Consider the following 16,632-nt stretch of genomic DNA (forward strand, 5'->3'; position numbering starts at 1 on the left):
CAGTATAATTTGAGTTTAACTCAATATAGCTCTGACAATTGTCTGGGTTTTGTAATGACTCAATACTTCATTTTTTATTTGTTGTTTAAATTGAAAATGAACGCAGGTTCAATTGAGCTAGGAAACTCCCCCCCTATTTTAAGCTGACATTTCTACTTAAATCTGTTTCTCTTTTTGTCTTGAAATTCTATTTCCTTGTGAGCTGTCCTCTGTAAGTCCAAGTTCTTTCATGGTTGATGAAATACTAAATGCAATATAAAATATATAATGACTAACGAAACGAGTACAGCAAAACCTCAGCTCTTAGTAACTGATGAGCAGGGAGTCTGAGAAAGAATGAAAGGACAATTAGGCACAATGGACAATGGTTTGTTCTTAAAACATGACATTAATAATATTGCACCTCTTTGACCTCATTCTTGGCATCCCAGGCCCCACAGTGGGAGTTCAATGTGCTGACCAAGTTATAACACTTAATTTAAAGGAACTGCTGCTTGCAGAAGCAGGCTCTGCCTCATTGACTAGTATGATTTCACTTCAGCTCTTAGCATTTGTGCTTGGCTCTGCTATGCAAAGCCTGGCACCGGCTTTGACTGAAGATTTGCACTGACTTGGGATGTTTCTAAGTGGCAAACAGAAGGCATTGAAGAATAGTGTGTTGCAGTCTCTTTTCGCCTCTCTCGTAACCTGCAAAGCAAGTTATGGATTGAAGAGTAGCATATCAAGCTATATGTTGTTTCATTACAAAGGCACACTTACTCCAGCTGGATGGGTGGAAATATGACACTGCTCAAATCAAATGGATTTGATTGTAAGACATGAAGTGTCCTTGCTCGTTTACTTGCTTTCCTTCTCCTCACATTACAGTACAAAATATTTCCAATCGGGAAATGAGATGCTGAAATTACATACAGAGGTGGGGAAGGCTGGGTGTGGGGGGTGGTTCATGGCAGCAAAGTTGAGCTGAGAGCAGAAATTTGTGCTGAGGGAGTGCTGTAACAGGTTTCTGCTCGGAAAATATGTGGAGGTGGCATGAGCTAGCACCTAGAAATGAAGCACTCTTTAAATGTGCAATGTCAATATGACACCATGCATGTAGTTTTAGCAACCCAATGGATAAACCAAGCACTGGCTCACAGTTTCACTCACAAGTCTTTCCAATGCCAGCCTCACCAAGCTGTACTGTTTGCAAGGCTGAAAATGAGCATATTGAAGCTGTGGTGCCTACAAGAGTGATTGGGAGATGCAAGGGCACCATAATAGCTGTCAGGATTTTGAATGTTTGCAATAGCACAATACTGCCTGCAAGAGCCCTCACTAGGGCTGTGGGAGCCACACTGACAGCAGCACAGCTACGGCAGAGAGCAGCACAGGCAGGGAGGGAGTGGGAGGAGGTACAGGAGCATAAAGGACAGAGAGAGGATGGGGAGGGGTCATAGAATATGCTGAGTTGGAAGGCACCCATCAGGATCATCGAGTCCAACTCCTGGCCCTGCATAGGACACCCCAAGAGTCACATCACGTGCCTGAGAGCATTGTCCAAACACTCCTTGAACTCAGACAAGCTTGATGCTGTGGCCACTTCCCTGGGGAGCCTGTTCTAGTGCACAACCACCATCTGGGTGAAGAATTTTTTCCTGCTATCCAGCCTACACCTCCCCCTCATGAGATCTGAGTGAGCGCAAACCTTGGTACTTAGGCACAACTTGGAGGGAGTTGTCTGCAGCAGGTCTGAGACCTAAATTCATCCACTGCTGAGTCTTCCTCGTGTTTTCTTCATGCTAACAAACATTTAATTTTCTTGCTGACATGTCTAGCACATACTCAGATATAAATCTAATGCTCAACTGGCTCAGTCTGGCCCATGACTTCTTCAGAGAGATGGACAAAAGCAGAATTTGAAAACATGAGGAAGGTTAAAACATGGAGCTCTGCACACAGATAGAAAAGGCAAAGCTGTTTATTCAGGCTTCTCAAGGGATGCTAATTTTAGGTGCCTTAATATACTTGCTTCCCAATCTCTGTGAACAAGAGTTAGATTTCAAATGAAGTGTTGAAAAGCAACTAAAGCAGAAGTTGGAGAAGCAAAGCAGTAATTTTCCTTTTTTTTGTCAGTTGATAGACTTCTCTGACAATGCATGCAATCCTTCTCTGTGTTCACACATACATGATGTTAGTGTTTCAATATCATCTCCTGCCACTAGATTTACACCTGTTTCAGAATAAAAGTTTTTTTGAAGCAGTTACATGTGTGAGCCAGTTTTCAAAAGAGCTAAACCTCTTTCATTTTTCAAAACCGATGTATCTTGTAAATAGATTATGTCCTTCAGAAAATGCCCACTGGGCATTTTGTGTAAAGGTGGTGTTTATTAACATGTACAAAAAAAAATATACTGCTATGTGTACCTAATCTGCTCAGTTCAAACCTATTTTTTTTCATCTACTTTTTCATGCAAATCAAACATTCTAGAAGAGACTAGCTGTGGGCAGATTTTGGTCAAAGATGTTAGTTACTGATAGATTTAATATCACTTATTAAGCTAATTAAAGCAAATTGTTTACATAAAAAAGACCACTGAAATTCTGTAGATTTCCTGAGACTGTCTTTGATGTTCCTGTGCAAATAAATGGAAAAAGTCTTTACTGTGGTGCACAGGAAATGCAGATAATATAAAGGCAATTTTTGTAATTACCAAGGTATAATTTCTCTTATGAACTCAAGATTCTGACAAAATCAGCAGCATTTCTTTCTTTCACTGTTGATTTTTTGTGTGCTCATATTTCACATAGTTCAGGGAAAAACAATTAATGCTGGTGTAGAAATGATAATAATGGAAAAAATTATCAATCATCCTTGTCTTGTTTAGCAGCTTTAAAATGATTGAAACTGAAAAGACCTACTAATCCCTTTTCAGTCATAAATGTGTTCTAGGTTTTGTGGTGTGATCTAATTGCACATTTCAGAAACAGACAAGGAGATTTATATAATGATAATCAGTATAGGTTGACATTGATACTTGCATCAGCTTGAGTGGCTCTTCTTTAGGTGTCTGTTCTTTTCAAAATATGAAAGAATCTTATTAGCTGTGAAGTTCAAGCAGCTTATTCTTTGAGAGCATCTTCCCGCTCTCTCATACCTAGCTCTTCAAACCTCTCTAATGAGGTGCCCTTTGCAGACATCTCATTCTCTTCTTAGGTTCTGGGAGGAACCTGGAAGGCTGATTTAGACTAGACTCTGGAGTTTTAGGTAGCTAAAGTGTGGTAAGAAAAATCCTGCATGAAGAGGCAATTATATTTCTCTTCTATAATATTGAGAAGATTACAAAATGTATTGTACTATAACTCTGACAAGTTTTGGGTTTAGAGCAGAGCAGCCTATGTATAGACTATCCAGTCTCCTTTAGTGCTATATATGTGGTGCAGTCTTGGGCATTAGCTGCCTTATTTTGCAGGAATTGGTTTGAGACCCCTTTTTAATCCTTTTTGGGAAGGATTTGGAAAGCGGTCTATCCATGGTAGGTCTGGGAAATCTGTGTTATTCCTTGTAATGCAGGAAAATATTCAACAAAGTCAGGGGTAAAAGTGAGATGAATAACTGGAGGTGTTTTGAAGGCTCAGTTATATCAGCTGAAGAGGGGGAGGACAGGTGATATGTCTGTGGGTATGAAAGCACCATCCAAAATGAAGACAAGTGAAATTAAAAGAAGGAAGTTTTATGGACAAAGAAAATGTAAGTAGTTGAAAAGTTGTTTCTAATTTATTTTAGTTAGTATAATATTATGAGAGACATGCTAAGAGGAAGAGTAACTGCAGTGCTCTTAGTGGGATATGAACTGCAGTCCTCAGATGCTGTGGGGGCTTAAATCAGTACTGATAATAAAAGTAACCCTGTCCTAGGGAAAAAAAAAACTTTTTTTAAGGTTGCCTTCTGTTTCTTGTCTTGGAAAATATGAAGCAAGTACAGTTCAGTCTTCTTTTTTTTTTTTTTTAATTGTTTCAGTAATATCTCCTGGACTCCAGTGGCTATAAATCTAAGACTCTACCAAACTCCCAGGAAACCTGATGTTACATCATGCATGGTAGCATTTTTAACTGAGTCAAGACAAGCATTTTACTCATCAGTGAATGGATTATCTTGAATTTAATATGTGTTCATTTACACATATATCAAATTCATTCTCTGATTGCAATGTAATGGTGACTCCAGTTTCAAAGTCTAAGTGCACAGAAAATGCTTGATATAGGTTATTTTATTCAGTAGATTGGTCATTCTAGTAAAGGTTTCCCTGTAAAACAAATTGAAAAAATTTCCTAGCTATTCTAGGTCTGAGTTTGTATCTGATATTAGATTAGGAGAGAAGAAAGAATGTATTAATCAGGTAACCTTTTTCAGTAATTTTGTTTCATGTTTCATAATGGATATTGATTTAATTCCCACCATTCTTTCATTGCCTGAAGATAAAAATATATGGAAATTCATCTTTATTTTGTATAGCATTTTTTGCAGAAACTCTATCTTTGAATGCTTTATCAGGTTAGAAGAAAAGATGAGATGAATTACAGAAAGAGTAGTGCAAATGGATTGGTATAAATTAAGGATTAATGCTGAAGAAAGAATTTCTAGAGGATGAAATCAACAGAGAGACCTAGACTAGGGAACTGTCGGACACTACAACATTAAGGCAAAATGTTTCCATGCTACTTTTCCAGGTAACTGGAGTTGCAGAAGACTTTAGCTGCTGTACTTATCACCTGTGAGAATGGCACAGTTGCTGCCAGCAGACAGAGAGCAGGGAAGGAGGATGGGAGAGGCTCAGTGGTGGATGGCTGGGGAGGCTTAACAACAAGGGTACAAAGGGACAGTTTTGAACAATGGACTTTCATGCCCTAAAGAGAAATGGCAAGCAAAGATGGCTGTGTGTCATGGTTCCCAGCACAGCCATCACACAACCCTGGGCATGTCTCAGCGTGGTCAGATGCTAAATTCCCCCACCTCTATAACTAGCTGTCACAGCAAATGGCACAAGTCAAGTTCCCAGCAGCTCAGGTAGTCTGTTTATCTGACTAATAAACAGGTAGTCCCTATGCTAAAGATCTCTGTGTGTGCCTGGAAGAGCTGGACTAAGCAGACTCAGAATCTGTGCTCCTTTTCTTGTCTTAGTTGACTGTGCTGCATAAGCCCTCTTGTGCTGGGTGAGAGCTGGGACCACTAAGTCACCCTGTTGCACAATTCCCATTCACAGGCACTTCTGTGGTCCCTTGCCCTTCTGTGTAGCCTAATTGATGAATTATCTGCAAAAGTTGAGTGTCAATACCACTGGAAGTGAAAAAGACAAAACCATGTGCATTATCGATGCCTACCCTATTATAAAAATTAATTGTGAGTACTTCAGGTGTAACAAAAGGTCTTGCAAATTCTGCCTTCTGCAATTTTGCCCTTCAGGATGTGGGGCAAGAAAAAAAGATAAATTTTCCAAATAAGAATGCCCCTTTGATTTTGAAAGTAGATTTTGATCTTGTTTTTTTCTCTTTGGCATAATAATTTATGCCTCTCATGTGGCTTCTGTCATCTTTCCATTTGTTTATCTAATTATTTCAACCTTTTTATGCATGTGAGGTTGCTTAAGTTTCTCATGGGACCTCTCCCCTGCCTGTGTTACATCAATTGGCCTTTTCATGTTGCTATTTTACCTCGTTATCCCTGACACTATACTGGAAAACTTCTTCATAGGCAGTAAAACAAGTCTTCTCGACTGCAAACAACAAAATAACTCCAGTCCTTATGATTTATTCGTTATGGCCAAAACCTAGCTTTTACTTTGATAATCTCTAGGACTGCAAATTACATGGAACAGGTGAAACAACTTATTAGTTGTCAGCTGCCTAGGCTCACACTCTGAGGTGCTATTAACAACAGAGAAAGGGAAAAAAAACCAAATCAAAGATCTGTATTTTTCCTGATAATATTGAACACTGTATGACTCTACTTGCTGGATTCAGCAGTGATTATGCTGTGGAAAAGTTGTAGTTTTTTGACTTGGTCACTTGATCTAAACACCTGACAACACAGAATCATAGAATCAAAGAATGGTTTAGGTTGGGAGGGGCCTTAAAGAGAAGATCATCTAGTTTCAACCCCATTGCCATGGACACCTTCTGCTAGACCAGGTTTCTTAAAGCCTTGTCCAACCTGGCCTTGATCACTTCCAGAGATGGGGCATCCACAACTTCTCTGGGCAACCTGTTCCAGTCCTTCACCACCCTAACTGTTAAGAATTTCTTCTTAATATCTAACCTAAACCTTCTCTCTTTTAGTTAGAGGCTGTTACCCCTTGTCCTCGTACTAAATGCCCTTATGGAAAGTCCTTCTCCAGCTTTTTTGTAGGGTTCCTTTAGGAATTGGAAGGCACAGTTTGGGCAGTTATGAAAGTCTTCCATCATTATGAATTTGTGTCGTTGTAACTAGTGCTGATTGGAATTTGCATTAATGAATAACAAACATGACTTAATCTTATCTCCTGTGGTGTGGTAACCCTCCAGCAGGAGCCTCAGTTACAGTAGTGCCATTACTTAAGAACCAACCTATGGAAAAAATACGTTGTCAGGCCATAAATTGTGAAGCACAATACCTAGTGTAGTGACAAACTTCCTAATTAGCTCAGTTGTGAAAATCCACATAGTAGGAGCCTTACCCAAGCTTAATTTTCATTACAGCAGCACAACTTCTGTCCCGAGGGCAGGGAAAAGAAGTGACTGTTATGTGAAGAGAAGGGGCCACATAGGAGAGAAAGACTTTCCAAATTAGAGTAAATTAACTCACAATTTAAAGCACTTCTGTACAGTCCCATCTCACAAGACAGGCAGTGCGTAGTTGACAGCAGCATCTGAAATGCAACGCAATGAGTTTAATTGTCTTAGTTTTGTAGGCTTTTAATTTACAGACCAGCTGAGGTGTCATGGTAATGGATGCAGCTCCTGGTTGAGATTGGTTGTTCCAGCTCCCTGGTTGCACCAGGGTGGAAAATCATTCTCTGTATTGGATTTGTGATAAAGAGCTTTTGTAAACTTCTGCTCTTACATCATCATCCCCATAGTACTGAAAAAGTGCAGCAGATTTATGTAAGCCTGTATTAAATTCTGATCTTGGAGACATAGGGAAATCAAACCAGTAACATGGCCCACAGAATTAAACTTTAATTTGGGAAATGTAATGTTAGGGGCAGCCAACAACAAACTGCCCCATAAATTTCTTTTTCAAATGCTTTTGCTTGAACCTCTGTGGGGATAAAAAGGAGTTTACAAACCTGTGGTATAATATTCACACAGCCTTTTGCAAAGACTTCACTTTCTCGAGCAAAAAGTATTGGACGACAGTGTTTCTCAATTTACACTGATGAGCATAATTCTGAGTATTTCTCTTCCTGGAAAAAAATCCCAGAGAGACTTGATGAACAAACAGTGCTTGGAGACATTGAAGGCTGTGCAATGCAGAAGTAGCCATTTAGCATGGGCAAAGTGAGTCTGTTTGATATAATGTAACTTGCATCCCATACGGAGGTGATTTCAAAAACAAAAATCCACGCATTTTTCAAAGTCTCAAATCTACTTAGTCTAAATTGAGTGAATGAGGCATTTCACACAGCATCTGGTGCTGGCAATGACTGTTGTTACCTGAGAAGCTGTGCCTTTTGGCTGAGGACAGGTCAGGACTGAATTAAAGCCATGAGGAAACCAGGGATGTGCTAGAATGGAGACCTGGAGTCTAGCTAGCCTTGCAGAAGTATTTCACAGGACTGTTGTAAACATCCAGCAAGGTACCAGCCTGTAGCCAGCACGTGCTTATGCTGGGGGGCAATGTAATTTTCCATGTGTCTGCTGGCAAACGGTGGCACATCTCTGCATGTTGCACAGCAGGGACGGGAAGGGACAGGAAGACATGGCACCAGCAGCGTGTGATTCAGCACATGAAGTGCCAGGGGGCCTGAGATGCAGTGTTTACATGAGACTGTGGCTGCAGCTGGGATGGCCTCACCAAACTACTTGTTGGATTTGGTCTGTTGTTGTAGGAGACTTAGTTGCAAAATACCTGGGCCAGGTACATTTCTGGCTGCTGAACAGAGTCTGTGACTAGTGTCCATGGCCACTGTGTGTCCCCTGTTGCCTTCACTAGTCTTGTTTGGACAGGAAGGTGACAGGGCAGGCAGTGCTGTTGTATGGCTGCTGAAGGACAGGAGGTTGTCCAAGACAAGTGAATTCTGCAATAAAATGCATGTCTTTTCTAAAAGAAGGCAGCATGGAAGAATTTAGCAGTCCAGCTTTTCACTAGTTTTCCATTTTTGAGTGTTTTCATATTTCTATGAAGTGTCTGAAGATAGATAACAGCTCTCCAGTTAATACTGTGTACAGAAGTCCCTCATTCCACATGCTATTTTGCTCTCCCTTTTGCTAAAATACCTCTGTTAAACAACTGGGTTTTGGGTTTGATTGTTAGGCCCACACAGTACTGCTTTCATTGTTTAGTAACTGTTTTTATTGCTCCTTGTAAATAATCAAATTATTGTATTCTGTACCAAAACCAGGAGTAAATATTTTCTGACAGCACCAACTGTAGAGAAGCCTGGCTGCATAGCAGCAGAACAGCAAGAAAAAAACCTGTTTCTTGAATAACTGTTATTGCTATGAATAATGAACAGTTGTCCTGACAAAACACACTGCTATTAAAAATGGAGATGAGATGATGCGATGGATCCACATTTATTTCTTTTAAAGCGCTATTTCTTGTACCTGTCAACAAGCATTCTCTATGTTTAAGTAAACTGCAGTTCTTTTCTTTCTAGACAGTGCTAGGCTTGTGAACTCACAACTCCAGCAATCACATACTACTCAGGAAAATTATCTTCTGAATTTATAACAGCTCTTCATTTGTCTGTCTTGGCTGCAATTTTTAGAAGTAGTTAATTTTGTACTTTGTTTATGTGTTTCTCACATTCTCAATAAGCAGTGACAGACTTGAGAGAGAATATAAATCTGTAATTTCATTTTAAGGACTTTTATGGTGTTATTCTTCTATTATTAGTTCTTCTATAATTTGAATATATATATAAGGCAATTTAAGTCATAAGAACCTCTCACTGTCGCATTCTGCCACTTGCTATTGTAATAAATATTACTTCAGTCAAGAAATGTTCTTGATTTCAAAGGGACTGCTCACTGTAGGCAACCCCGTGAATGGATAGATGAATCCCAACACGACTGAGGGGTGCAAAGCCAACTCCATAGTTCCTGTCTATACTGCAATTTACTGTGTACCTTTATATGTGGTCTCCTATTGCTATATGGTGAAACTGAAAAGCCAGCACACTCATTAGGTGATTTAAACTATCTCCATGGGTGGAAAACGTTGATTTGGGGACTGTAGATCATCAATAAGTTGCTCATGTGTGAAATGAAAAGCCACCTTGAGGTCAGCTTCCAGTAAATTCATCTTGAGCTCAGGCAGTTTGGAGATACCTGGCTAAGCCCACTAATTATTTGATTGACTGCTATGACTTGAAAAACAGGATAGAGATATCTGACAATCATGACTTAATCAGAACTTTTAAACACTGCTACATTTTCAAATAAAGAGATCAGGATCTGCAGCAAATGCAGCTGCCACAGGGCAGCACAGCCCAGTGGTCTGCAGTGATAGGAGCCCACAGCCTTCTTGATTTCATGAATTGCATGCCAAGGTCTTTAGACAACCAAATTCATGAGACATGAACTACCACAGTGGAGAGCCAAGGGACAGTGGAGGTTGAAGGGTGATGCAGCCAACAGTGCTTTCTTAGGGTTTCAGCAAACTGGAGCTGGCTGCAGAGGGAATGCAGCAGGTCCCAAGATAAGCCAGTACCATCTGCTTCAGCCACTTTGTGTGCCACTTTTCTCCCTGTGCTGAGAATTCTAATTCCACAGCAATCCCTGTGGCAGTGCCAACTCACCTCTGACTGCATAAGACATGAGCTAATGAGAGGTCAAAATAGTGTATCAGAAAACGTTGTGATTCTTTTGCTTCTAAGTTGTACTTTTTTCCAATTCACTAAGAGCTCTTGTCTCCAAGTGGGTGATACTGCTTTGACCTATGTGTCCAATGCTGTAGGTTTATATGGCTGTAAATTCTTACTTGCCCAATATAATTTTTTCGAGGACGTCACCAATGCTGTGTTCCCTGTTACCACTATTGACATTGTACTGTTCTTAACCTAATATAAACTAAAGAATCTATTTTTCAAGTGGCTTTGTGGTGCCTTATAAATTTTACACTTGTGAAAACAGTGCTTAGGTAATGCAGGTGTGGATTTTGGATAGGCAAAAGGGATATAGGAACTGTATGGATGTGATTTTGGTAATCTATATATGGGAATTTCAGGAATACATGTTATGAAAGAGTAATTAACGACTAGCAAATAACAAAAAGGTTCCACATTCTTAACTGAATCCCTCGTTCATGTGCTCTATCAATTAAGGATGCCATTCTGTCAGGTTTTGAAGAATTTTTTTAATCTGTTGCAGTTATTAACTATAACTGTAGTGGGTTGGCCATGGCTGGATGCCAGGTACCCACTAAAGCCACTCTCTCACTCCCCTCTGCAGCTGGACAGAGGAGAGAAGAAAAACAAGCTAAGGATTCATGAGCTGAGATAAGAACTGGGAGAGGTCACTTACTGATTACTTTCATGGGCAAAACAGATTTAAAGTGGGGATATTACTTAAATTTATTACTAACAGGATCAGACCAGAAGAGTGAGAAGTAAAATAATCTTAAAAACATGCTCCCCCCACTCCTCCTTCCTTCCATGTTCTCCCTCCTCCCCCCCAGCGGTGCAGGGGGATGGGGAATGGGAGTTACAGTCAGTTGTTTCTGCTGCTGCTCAGAGAGAGGAGTCCTTCCCCTGCTTCCATAGGGTCCCTCCCACAGGAGACAGTCCTTGATGGACCTCTCCTGTGTGATTCCATCCCTCAGACAACAGTTCTTCACAAACTCCTGTCCCGTGGGTCACTCCTCCATGGGGTGCAGTCCTTCACAAATGAGCTGTATCGGTGTGGGTTCCCCACAGGGGCCACAAGTCCTTCCAGGAAAACCTTGCTCCAATGTGGGCTCCTTTTTCCACGGGCTGCAGGTCCCTGGCAGGACTCTTCTCCATCTTGGGCCTCCCACAGGGTCACAGCCCCCTTTGGATATCCATCTGCTCCAGCATGGGCTTCTCCATGGACTGCAGGTGGGTCTCTGCACCCCGATGGTCCTCCATGGGCTGCGGGGGCACAGCTGCTCTGCCATGGTCTGCACCACAGTCTGCAGGGGCCTCACTCCAGCACCTGGAGCACCTCCTGCCCCTCCTTCTGCACTGACCTTGGTATCTACTTTGTTGTTGCCATGTTCTCACTCCACTCTTCCCTGGCTGGAGTTCTCTCTGCGCAATACCTTTCTGTTCTTAAATATGTTATCACAGAGGTGTTACCATTACTCCTAATTGGCTCGGCCTTGGCCAGCGGCAGGAAGTCTGTGCTGGAGCTGGCTGGCATTGGCTCCACTAGACAGGGGAAGCTTCTAGCAGCTTCTAACAGACCCCTGTAGTGGCCCCCCCTCTACCAAAACCTAGCCACAGAAACGCACTACAATAATTTAATACTCTTGTAAATTAAAATTAACCTATCACATAGAATGTTTCAAAGGGTTCCTCTTGTGACTTTGTGTGAGAAATGCCAGAGATGTGGGAGATGTACATTATCTCACATTAAAAACATAGCCGGAGAGTGCACGTTAGGTTCACCTTATACCCTGCAGGTACTGACTCATCCAAACTCAGGGTGCAGAGTCCTCAAAGTCACAAAACTCTCTAATCTGATAGAGGGAGGAGTGATAGCATCTCTTCTTCATTTGATGGCATTCAGATGAATGCCCAAGGGGAGTGCCTTGCCATGACTTTTTGCCATGCTCGCTATGGAATCACTGCTATTTTATGAAATAAGGTGATTTGGAGGAAATCATCTTTGAATTTAACAGCTGACCTAATTTTCTCTTGAAATATTTAAGCTTTTCTAGTGGACTTGATGGTCTGTCAAACCAGCATCAAGAATTTCTGCCTTTTTACTACTACATGACTGTCATCCTTACACACTGATCTAAAGTAAATTACAGCAGGAGGAACCATCACTTAAAATTGCTAGAAAAACTAACGTAATTGTTTTACTTAAAGAATTATATTGAAAACATTACTCAATCTGTTTTTTTCTTCTCAGTTGGTAGCCTCCATCGTGTTTATCAGCTTTGGTGTGGTAGCAGCATTCTGTTGTGCAATAGTTGATGGAGTGTTCGCAGCACGACACATAGTAAGTATAGTGATTTTGGCATCTTTCATTTTTGATCATTAATGTAATTTCTAGCAGAAAAGCATTTTCTTTTGGTTTATGTCTAGCAATATATTAGGGTTATTGATAGTTCTTGTTGGAGATTCCAAAGAGGTGATACGAAAATGAAAGGCATGTTAAAAGACATATCTGCTTGGAAGAAAGCGGACACTTCAAATACCACCATAATTTGTTTCCTATTGCTCAAAGGCTTTGTGGACATGGCAAGGATTTGGAAGGCATTTGATGCTGATGAGCACCAGGACAACCCAGGGGATTTAAATACACCAGTTTGCATGTTAGAAATGTGTTGCTTGCTATACCTAAAAATCCATCAGAATCCAACCTTTTAATTGATCTTTGATTTCCAAAATCATCAGGAGATAAGCAGTCATTTGTGTTAATAGGCATTAGAGGTCAGATATAGTGTGCTACATAATACAGCAAGTATGATGGTATATGACCCTCTCACTGCTTTGAAATACCATGGGCCTGTTCATCTTCCTGCTTACATTCATTGAGGGGCAGTATAACTCCACTGGCATCAATAGAACCCTACTTGAACTTCTGTTAGCAAATACATCAGAATAATTAGGCTTTGGATCACTTGGAGCATAAAGTTATAAAATGATTTCTTTTTTACTGTTACTGAAGAGGACTTTAAATCAAATGTGAGTTTCAGAACCTCATGTGCATTGCACAAGGAAGGAGACATGAGGTGTGCAATGTGAGCATGGATAATCACTCTGGATTATAATCATGCTTTGTGCTATATAGAGCCTGCCTGATGTTGAAGTGACCTGCTTTTACTTACATTTACCCTCTAGATGCTCTGGATGACACCTGGTATAACTTGGTCTCTGGCTAGCGTAAGTCCAAGGAGCCTTTCCATGAAAGCTGCTTAAAAGAAGAGGGGAGTAGACTTCTGTTTAGGTTTCCTGCTTCTGAAAATTCAGTGGTTGTGCCCTGGAAAGCCACTGCCACTTATTCAAATATTGGACCTGTCCTGGAATGGCTGAGAGAATTGGGGTTTCGTAGTCTGGAGAAAAAGGAGGCTCATCACTCCCTACAACTACCTGACAGGAGGTTGTAGTGAGGTCATGGTGGGTGTCTTCTGCCATATCCCAAGTGAAAGTTTGAGAGGAAATGGCCTTAAGTTGTGCCAGGGCAGGTTCAGATTGAATGTTAGAAAAATAATTTTGACTGAATGGTTAAGCATTAGAATAAGTTGCCCAGAGAGGTGATAGAGTCATCATTTCTCTAAGTGTTCAAGAGGTGTCTGGATATGGCACTTGTGGATATGGTTTAGGGGTGATTATGGTGGTGGTGTGTTGATGGTTGAACTAGATGATCTTGAAGGTCCCTTCCAACCTTGATGATTCCATGATTCGGTAATTTCCCAGGAACCAACCTTATTTTTATCCTGCTTTGATGTGATCATTAGGAAATGTTCAGGTGGCACTTGTGCAGTCTTACACCTTACAACTGCAGTGCAGCTGTGCAGCCACAGCCCCCCACGGCTGAGGTTAGGCACTGTGTTGCCTTCTCTGAGGTGAGTTACTGTGTCAGAGGACAGTAGGCCCAAACACAGACACAGGCATCTCCTCTGTCACCTTTCTAGGTGTTTCCTTTGTCAGTTTGCGCTCTCTTGGCTCTATGCTCCTTTCACGTATGTTACTTAGCTATCCTAGAAAGGACACTGCTTCCTATCTAAATCAAGCAACGGTATCATGTTAGAATATTATTATAACCTTATATCTGAAGAAACAGTGTTTCATATGCAATACCTAGAGTTTATATTTGCCTTCTCTGCATCATAATATCATTAGCTGCATGAGATTGCTTGCTGTCATGGCATGCCCTTGATGTGTGTTAATGAATTAAAAGTTATTTGGTTCATTACAGTGCTCCCTGGGAAAAACGGGGTCAGCAAGTAGTTGGAGAACCCCAAGGCATAAAGTCATTGCACTCTCCCACAAAAAAAGTGTCTTACACTCTGGGGTGCAGTTCTGTATCTGGTTATATCAGTGAGTATGACTGAATCATCTGAGCAGAACTGGAGGCTGGAAGGGACTGGTCACTATGCAGCCATTCCCCAGAGTGCTGGAGGTGTACAACCCAATGACATGAACCTCTTCAGTGATGTCATGCCAGGCTTTAGGGAAATCCGTTTCCAGCTGTTTACATTTGGGATGAATTTTGTCATATCTATCTCTTCTGGTTTCCTTCACATACTACAGAACAAAGAAATACTTAGTAGTACCTTTTGTTGAAAAACTAATTTGCATCTCAACATCTTCAAGGATGTGAAGAGGACAAATCACATAATTATAGATTTTTCTTAGTGTGTGCCTGCTGTGGAATGGAGATTATTATTGTTGCACATTTTCTCCTGCACTTGTAAAACAGTGAATAGAATAATAAAACACTTTCTCTATTTTATTTTCTTCCCAAGAAGGCATAAAATTGACAAAAATTCTTTCAGGAAAGGGTTATATTTCAGAAAAGAGATACTTAAATTATTTAAGACTCACTTTACTTTATAGAAAGCTCTGGAGCACACCACTTATAAAATTAAAAACACTGAAGGAAAAGTAGCTTGAGTTAAAATAGCAATAGCTTATTTAGAAAATAATGCAGATGTAATTCACCCTAAAAAGAAAAAGCCAGAATCAAGTGAAACAAATTAAAAGTGAAATTAATGTGCAGTGATGTTATTTCAGAAAAATATGATGATCCCAGGAATTCATTCATTCATCTTTGCTTGAGACATTTTGTTATTTAGCAGATGAGAGTAACCCAGTTGTGCTAATGGACATCATTCAACAGCCTCCTCTCACCACACAGGGAGATCCGCTGTCCCATCTCATGTACACATTTTCTGCAGTACCTACTACCTTCCTATCCATGACTGCAAGCCTTGACCATTGCCACATGATCCTTAGCTTTGTGGTTATCCTTCAGGAAGAACCTAAAATAACCAGCAGCAAGAAATCCAGTTATGAAATGAGGAAATTGCCTGCAAGAGTTTCCTGAGAAGGTTAGGAAAACGACAGGTAGCAAAAGCACAGGCAGATATTTTAAGCTGTGGAGACAAATGTTTTGTATCATCTTTTCACATACTCAGCTAGGAATCATGGAACTTTGTTACTGACACACGGCCAGTCACATTTTCCTGAAGTATGGAATATAAAGGGACTCAGACATGCCTGAAAGCTCTAGGAGAAACCAAGGACTCAGATTGGAGAAGTCCTCTCTGCTTGATTATAAGAATTGCCTTTTGATCATATTGAGTGGAATTCACAGACCATATCCAGACAGACTTATTAGAGAAGATCCACTAAAAAGAAAAAGAAGAGCTGAAGAACTTGGGATAATACCAATGAGAACTAAAGATACAGTAGTGAAATTGCAACTTGTGATTGCTGCCATTATTCTTTCTCTATATGCACCTCTTTGGCTTTGTTTTCTATGTAACAATTCTTAAGGTGGCTCAATGCAGCAATAAATATATCCCTAAGCCTTCCTTTCTCCACACTGAACAAGCCCTGTTCCTTCAACCAGAATCACAGAATCAATTAGATTGATTGGAAAAGAGCTCTGAGATGATCAAGTCCAACCTGGCACTGAACACCACCATGTCAAATAGACTGTGGCACTCAGTGCCACTTACGGTCTTTTTTCTTGCACACCTCCTGGGGCGGTGACTCCCCCACCTCCCTGGGCAGCCCGTTCCAGTGTATAATTGCCCTTTCTGTGAAGAAATTCTTTCTAATGTCCAACCTAACATCCCCTGGCGCACCTTAAGACTATGTCCTCTCATCCTGTCACTAGTTGCCCAGGAGAGGAGGCCAACCTCCACCTGGCTACAACCTCCTTTCAGGGAGTTGTAGAGAGTGACAAGGTCCCCCTGAGCCTCCTCTTCTGCAGGTTAAACAACCCCAGCTCCCTCAGCTGCTCCTCACAGGACTTGTGTTCCAGACCCTTCACCGGCTTTGTTGCCCTTCTCTGGACACACTCCAGCGCCTTGATGTCCTTCCTGAATTGAGAGGCCCAGAACTGGAAACAGTACTCAAGATGTAGCCTCACCAGCGATGACTACAGGGAAAGAATCACTTACTTGGTCCTACTGGCCACAATATTCCTGATACAGAACCTATTCTGGTACATCCTGTCTTTTAGTCCCCTCTGTGATCATTTAGTGACCCTCCACTGATCAGACTGTAATTTGCTAAGGTCTTTCTT

General features: G+C 41.0%; 1 protein-coding gene across 2 annotated transcripts in view; it reads left to right on the top strand.

Moving 5' to 3' along the window:
• Positions 1-16,632, top strand: part of TMEM255B (transmembrane protein 255B) — a 64,214-nt gene that overhangs the window by 14,994 nt on the left and 32,588 nt on the right. For both annotated transcript variants that reach the window (XM_027647573.1, XM_027647576.1), the window contains exon 4: positions 12,280-12,369. In XM_027647573.1, the coding sequence (XP_027503374.1) occupies positions 12,280-12,369 (90 nt within the window). The remainder of the gene's footprint in view (positions 1-12,279; positions 12,370-16,632) is intronic.

This window comes from Corapipo altera, unplaced genomic scaffold (assembly GCF_003945725.1).
Source record: "Corapipo altera isolate COAL_440 unplaced genomic scaffold, ASM394572v1 0, whole genome shotgun sequence".
Classification (NCBI taxonomy): Eukaryota; Metazoa; Chordata; class Aves; order Passeriformes; family Pipridae; genus Corapipo; species Corapipo altera.